This window comes from Momordica charantia, assembly GCF_013281855.1.
Source record: "Momordica charantia cultivar OHB3-1 chromosome 6 unlocalized genomic scaffold, Mcharantia_2.0 BLBB01000006.1, whole genome shotgun sequence".
Lineage (NCBI taxonomy): Eukaryota > Viridiplantae > Streptophyta > Magnoliopsida > Cucurbitales > Cucurbitaceae > Momordica > Momordica charantia.
In genome coordinates, this window is record NW_028275164.1 from 26,236,396 (window position 1) to 26,244,145 (window position 7,750).

The 7,750-nt window shown below is 30.5% G+C and overlaps 1 protein-coding gene across 1 annotated transcript; it reads right to left on the bottom strand.

Moving 5' to 3' along the window:
• Positions 1-3,515: 3,515 nt before the first annotated feature.
• LOC111015261 (heavy metal-associated isoprenylated plant protein 35) lies at positions 3,516-6,418 on the bottom strand. Its single transcript, XM_088124899.1, has 3 exons — positions 6,256-6,418; positions 6,058-6,133; positions 3,516-4,783 (listed from the first exon to the last, which is right to left on the bottom strand). Exons 1-3 carry the CDS (start codon positions 6,310-6,312, stop codon positions 3,855-3,857), a joined length of 1,062 nt encoding a protein of 353 aa, XP_087981025.1. The 5' UTR covers positions 6,313-6,418; the 3' UTR covers positions 3,516-3,854.
• Between the last annotated feature and the right edge of the window lie 1,332 nt (positions 6,419-7,750).

Below are 7,750 nucleotides of genomic sequence, written 5' to 3' on the forward strand. Positions count from 1 at the left end.
AAACCTGCTGACTGTTCCTTAGGGATTAAGAATCCTCTATGGATGGTTCTAGAATCCGCGTGAGAGTTCCTCCACTCCATCCATCCGTTGTTATATAATAAAATTTAATACTTAATTTTAATAAGATTTTTCATTTAGACTAAAAGGACCAAATCATTATAAACTAAAGTTGAATAACTAAATTTTAGTTTATTTAATTTTGTTTACCAAATTGCAACTTTATTTCTATTTGCACAATCTGAGAGGGGCAACACCCGCTTTAATTTCATTCTAATAGCGAAACAAAGGGCCACCTTAATTGCTTGGAGCTCTGCGTGAAGAGGGGGTATCCAACATCAAGGAATTTGGCTGAAGCATAACAATTTGTTGAGGTACGTACAATAAACCCTAAGCCCCACAAAATTTTTGTTTTAGAGGGGTTTGGTTTCTTTCTCGCTATTATATTTAAAATTACATTATGATTTGTAAAGTTAAAGGGGAAAAAAATTGCATGTTAACAATTAATCATTTAAATTAAAAATTTTATAAAGTAAAAGTAATCCAATCTCGAAAATTTAATGATTAGAGAGGAAAAAAAGATATCAATGAAAAATTATTATCAATATATAGTGATAAAATATAAATTGATAGAAAAAAAAATACTTTGAAATTATCGGTAACAATTAAACCGAGGAAGCTATACGTGTAAATTGTAAATAATTTGGTTGCATCATTTGAAAGTTTTAAGAAGAATCTTAATTATTTTTACAAAATTAGAGTTTGAATATCTCACTATTTTTTTAATATATAAAAATGGACGTATTTATATAAAAGTTTTTTTAATTTGAAAAACTTTCGTAGTACGACTAGAAATTTTACATTGTATCATATATTAACCGTGGCCTTTTTTAACCGCCACCTAGCATAATGCCATTTTTTTAGCCAATGAATAATATATTGCAATTTTTTTTCTTTTTAAACAAATTATTAATTAAAATATATCTTCTATTCTAAAATAAAAAATTATTAATTCTAATTTTTAGAATAAATTGGGAGGTAGTCTTATTTTGAAAATAAATTTCAAAATTAACCATATTTAAAAAAACTTATTGTATGGTATATATAGGAAAATTATCCTCAATTTAATAATGACAAATGTTGTGCTCAAAATTTTACAAATTTAGATTTCGAGATTTGAATTTCAATTCTGTCTCAACCAATATTTTGAAAGTTGTTGGATCGCCCACGTGTTGACGTATCAAAGTGCTCCACACATCAAATAAGAGAAAACTTAATTTCTCCTCATTGTCAACGATATCTCAATATTTCGAAAAATCAAGAAACTATCAACAATATATCGATAATATATGAAAATATCGACAATATGTCGATAATATATGAAAATATTGACAATATCAACGTACATCAACCTTAAATTTTATATTGCATACGGGCTGCAAAATTGATAGCCCACAATGGGTTGATATTGAGAGACTAAGCCCAATAAACATGGCTGGAGTCCTTTAAATACTACATGCTTGGATTTTCTTGAGAAGAAAAGTCAAATTAAAAATAATAAAGTGGCATAAGTTGTCTCTCGAAGACTTACCATTTTTCAAACATTATTTTTAAAATAAATTTCACGAGAATAAGCAAATAAAATTTTAATTTTATATTATTTAAAAAAGGTCCACTAAATAAGCCTATTAAAAAATTTTGAAAACTAAGTTTAAAAATTAACCTAAAAATTAACTAAAATATGAAAAACCCATTTCCCAAAAAAAGCAATAATTGACAAGGTAAGGTAAAGCAAATGTTGTTAGACAAAGAAGTCATTCTTATCCCAACTCCCCAACTTATCTTTTTTAAAAGGGAACTTTCACACAAACAAATGCATCACAAGCATTTAGGAATGAGGGAAGAAAGCTCTATTGGGGAGGGACAAAGAGACACCAAATACAACCTAAGCCTCTCATAAAAGCTAAAGTCTATGACTTCAATTATTACATTTGGGGCAAAAGAGAGAAAAAAAAGTGATGAATAGTAAGCCTAAGGAGAAAGAGGGAAAAAATTGCCATTAAAAAAAGAGACTTTGGAGTATTTTTTTAATACATCAAATATAGGAATGAGAGATTAAACCTCCGACCTCTAGAAGAGAGCAAGGTATCTTAAACACTGAGCTAAGCATATGTTGGTAGGAGATGTGGAGTTAAGTCTTTGAAATTTAGTTAATTTCTTAGTAGAGAATGCAATTGTGGAACTTCGGAAAAAAGAAAAGAAAAACTATGAGGTTGTTTAGACAAAAAGGGATATATACAACAAATATAGAATACAGAGATTTGAACCTTCACCCTCAAGAGAAGAAAAGATATATATGTCATTTGACAGACAAAAAAAGATATTTATGAAAGTTTAGAAATAAAAATAGAAAAACAGAAAGTGTTGAAATGAAAATGAATTAAAGTGTAAGAACTTAAAAATAAAATTTTAATCATATATATCTCATTTGTAGATAATTTCTTAATCGATGTAATTGTGGAACTTAACAAAAAAAAAAGGTTAAGAGAATTTGTGATATCTAATTTAATGATAAAAATCAAAATGAGTATGACAAAAGTTCAAAAATCAAAAGGATAAAAATTGAAATGAAATAGGTATGAAAGTTTAAGGATCAAACTAGAATATAAATATTAAGTAGTAATTTCGAACAAGAAATAGTAAGATTTCAAGCTATGAGATGAGGAGAGGGTTCGTGCCAAACAAGCCTAACTCCTATTCGTTGTCTTAGAAGTTCTTACCAAAGAGTATGGTTCTCAATATCGAATCAAATAGTCTCCTAAATTAGGTTATTTAGATCCTTGTACCTCTACGTTGTGTCAATTTTATCCTTATCATTAATATGTTGAGAGAAGTAAAACATTGGAGAATGAATTTTAGATATTTTACTTGTAACTATTCCATTGATAATTTCAATAATTTTATGATGCAGTTTTTTTTAATTATTAACTATTTAATTTATCAGCAAACTTGAACATAATTCAACTGGTTAAGAAATTTATTTCATGGTTCAACCGGTTAAAAAGTTTATTTCAAGTCCAATAATCATGAATTCAAATTCTCACTTCGCATGCTAATATTTTTTTGTGTGACAATTTTGGGTTTTGTTCTCTTTTTTTTTTTTCTAAATTAAGCCCTTGAAAATTTTAGAAAATGAAAAATACAAAATTTTAAAACTAATTATAAACTTATGAAATAGATTTCAAACTACTTTTCTTTTAATTTAAAAAAAAAGGGTCATTGAATTTTCAATTTTGTAACAATTTAGTTTCTAAATTTTTAGTTTATAGTAATTCAGTCATTGTGGTTTAAATTACGAAGGCTAAATTATTACACAAACTTCGGGAATTAAATTATTTCTATTTTAAAAGTGTAAAAACTAAATTGTTACGAACTAAAGTTGATTGATTAAATTATTACTTTCGGATAAAAATAATTTGTAATATGATTCAAAATTTCTTGATTAAATAGACAAAATGGATACAAATTGAGAAACTATATTTATAATTTGACCAAAAAGCTAAACACTAAAGTACATCTAAGCATTGTACTAAAAAAAAAGTACATCTAAGCATTACAAGACAAATTACTTTAAAAAAAGAAAAACTAAAAACTTTGAAAGAGTAAAAGTACACTAAATAAAGCAAGCACAAAAACCCACAAAGTTTTTCTTTTTTTCTTTCATTTTTTTACCAACATACATAATCCCTTCATATACATGTATATTACAATTCTACCCCCCACATACTGATACAAGTTGTACAATTGTGGTATGCTCTTAGTGTCCAAAACTGTCCGAATCAGCACAATTTTCTTCGTCACATGATCGAGCATCCACTCGGATTCTCGTCGCTAAAGAAGTCGAACGGACTCGATGATGGAGAGTTCGATTGTTCTACTGGTGGCAGTGGTGGTGACGACGAATATGATGATGAGATATCTCTTGATACAGTCGAATGTACGTACGCATACGAAAATGGCGAGGGTGTGACATAGTACGGGCCATAGCTACTACTCGGGTGTGCCGTATTGTAACTTGCCACGTATGCTGGTTGTGATACGGGCATGTGGACCGGATAATGGTACGGCTGATGGCATGGAGGGCCGTGATTGAGTGGTGGGATTTGATCATGATGATCAGGAGGAGTGGCTGATCCAGTGCTTGCAGGTGCAGGAACACTTTGTGGCCCCACTTCATTACCGGCCGCGGCGCCACCGCCTCCTCCGACGCTCTTCCCTTTCTTCTGCCCTTTCTTCTTCTTTCTCCTCCCTTCGCCGCCGCTTGACTCGACAGCGACTGCACCACTCGGTCCGCCGGGCTGAGCCTCGCCGGCGGTGCACTTTTCACCGCCGCCTTCCGGCGGAGACTTCACGACTCGTCCCACGCCGGCGCCGGCGATTTTCTCGGCCGCATCCCCGCCGTCGTTAATCATTTCAGCTACTTGGGCATTTCCACTAATTTCACCTTTCTCTTCATTTTTTGGTGGGTCATTCACTTCTTTCGCCGCCTCTGTTTCAGCCCTCTGCTTTTTACTTTCGCCGTCTTGTACGGCGGCGCTGGTTTCGCCGGCGAGGATTTCCTTCGGGATTTGTATTTCTACGAAGTTTTTTGAGTTGGGTTTTTTTTCCGGCCATGGCTCTGCGTGCTTCCCGGCCTTTACCAACTTTTTAATCAGTGTTTCTGCGTCTGTGATTGTTGTTACTGTAACTTTTTGCTGCTTGCGATCGATTTCTACCGCGTGAACTCCTGAAATTTTGGAGAAGATTTGAGAGAAAATTTTGAGAAATTGGAGGGATTTGAAGAAGAAGACGTTGTTTACAGAGAAATGAGGAGCACCCAGATGAGAAATTGTGAGAAATTTTGGATTTGAAGGAACCCAACGACTAAATCTAAAGAAATGAAGGGAATTTTATAAGAAAATTATGTTACTGTAAGATAAAGAATACCCAGATGAGAAAATGAGAGAAATTTTGGATTTGAAGGAAATAAATTATTAAAATTTGAAGAAATTGAGCAAATTTAGAAGAAAGAAGTCATGTTGGAGGGAAAAATTAACAATACCCAGGTGGCAAAGATGTGGAAAATTTTGGATTTGAACCAAAAAAATATCAAAATCTAAAGAAATGAAGCAAAAATGAAGAAAGAAGTGATGTTTAGGGAGAAAACAAACAACACCCAAATGAGAAAATGAGATAAATTTTGGATTTTGAACACAACCAGTGATAAAAATATATATATATATATATAAGGAAATAAGGCCAAATCTGAAGAAAGAATCATGTTAGAAAGAAAATAAACAACACCCATATGAGAATATGAGAGAAAGTTTGGATTTTAAGCAAAACCAAGGATCAAAATCTAAAGAAATGAAGCAAAATTTGATAAAAGAAGTCACGAAATAGAGAAAACAACAACACCCAGATGAGAAAATGAGAGAAATTTTGGATTTTAAACACAAAATGATCAAAATCTGAAGATATGAAGCAAAATAAAGAAAAATAACCATGTAAGAAAGAAAATAAACATCACCCAGATGAGAAAATGAGAGAAATTTTGGATTTCAAACAAAACCAATCATCAAAGTCCAAAGAAATGAAGCAAAATTTGAGAACATGAGTCATGAAAAAGAGGAAACACAACAACACCCAGAAGAAAAAATGAGAGAGTTTAGATTTTTAAACACAACAATAATCAAAATCTGAAGAAATGAAGCAAAATTTGAGAAAATAAGTCATGAAACAGAGAAAACAACACCCAGAAGAGAAAATGAGAGAAAGTTGGGATTTGTAAACACAACAATAATCAAAATCTGAAGAAATGAAGCAAAATTTGAAGGGGAAAAAACCGTGTAAGAGAGAAACTAAAAAACACCCAGATGAGAAAATCCAGGTTTTGAGCGAAAGAAACAACACAAACAGTGGATTGAAAGCAGAAAAAAAGTTTTAAAAAAAAAAAAAAACCATGCAAGAAGATAACAGTAAATATTTTGGTTTATAACAGTAAAAATTAAATCGACATACCATTGATATTCTGCAGAATCTTTTTGACTTTCCTCTTGCAACCTTCACAGTGAATTGAGACTCTCAACACCCATGTCTACAAAAGTTTAGCAGAAAATAAGAAAGATTATCAAACCAAACCAAGAACAAACTCAAAATTTTCCCCAAAAGAAGAAGAAATAACTTAAAAACTTTGACTTTTTAGTTTTTATTTTTTACCTTATAGTTCAAGGATGGTGAGGTCTCTCCTACTTCCTTGGGTTCTGGTTTTGCCATGAGCAGCACAAGAATGAAACAGAGAGGAAGAGGAGAGAGAGAGAGAGAGAGTCAGGGGAGAGAGAGAGTTATGATCAATGGTCATGGGCTTGAGAGTTATATTTAAAAAAAAATTGTTTTTTTTCTTTTTCCTAAAGAATAATTGTGTTCTTTAGGGCTAAAAAAGAGTGCTTTTGGGTTGGCAATAATTCACTAGCTAAATGTGTGAACTTGAATTGGATTTCCTTTACAATAGCATTTTGATGCTTTTCACTCTCATTTTTCTTTCGAGTTCTTTAATGTAATTATAGACAACTTTATTGCTAAGATAAATAAGTATGGTCCAAAATAAATAATCTTTTTGTACACCATCTAAAGAAAGCCTTTGTTGATACCTATGCAATCTCAATCAAGAACAATAACTGATAAAAATTGAGTGTAGTTCAATTAGATCGTTTCTAATCTTCTTTATTTGGTCGAGAGTTCGAATATATAATTGTAAGAATAAGTTATTAGTGATGACTTGAAAGTTAAAGTTCAATTGATTTAAGATTTTCATTCGAATTTCTGCATTCATTTTTCTTCTGTACCACTATAAAAATTTTGATATTTATGACAATTTTAACATAAATATGTCAAGTTTATATTACATTTGTGGTATTTATTTTATTTTATTTCACAATATATGTTCTAGTTAGCATATAAGAAATGTACGAGCACTAAATGTAATAACTTTGGTTAGTTTGGTTCTTATAAGAAAATTAACAATGTACCTAAAAAAGAAATTAGCTACATGCGAAGTAAATTCGGAGATGCAAAATTGAAAGTTCCTCTTAATTATAAAGAATGAAAAATAAAGAACTTTTCATCAACTCCCAATAATAAAAAATAGCCCATAAGGCTTAAATCATTTTTTTTCTTTAACATGTGAAGGTAGAGATTCAAATCTTCAACCTTTTGTTCAATGATATATGACTTAACCAATTGAACTATGATCGATTGAAATTAAATCGGACTTTTAATTTTGAAAAAACAGAAAATTTACGAAAGAGTACCTTTTCAAATAAGTTAACCTAATATTACAAAAATTTAACCTAATGTTTCAATATTTCAATCTCACTTATAAAGTTGTAACTACCGTTATAATTAACATTAGAAGTTCACATATTAAAAATGAATTAAGAAGTGACCTTTTTTTTTGTTTTTTGAAGATATTTCTATCATTATACATAACCAATCATTTAATTAGAATAAAACTTTATATTGATTTCATTTGTTGTAAAGTTGTCAAATGAGCCAATGATATAGCAAAAAGATATTATCATTTAAAAAATTAAGATAATAACTCACATTATTCTCTATGTTTTCTAATTTTGTGTCCCTTCATGTTAAAAAGCAACTTAAATTAATTATACTTTATAAATTTATTCCAATCTCATTTTCAATTAAAGGCTATGCA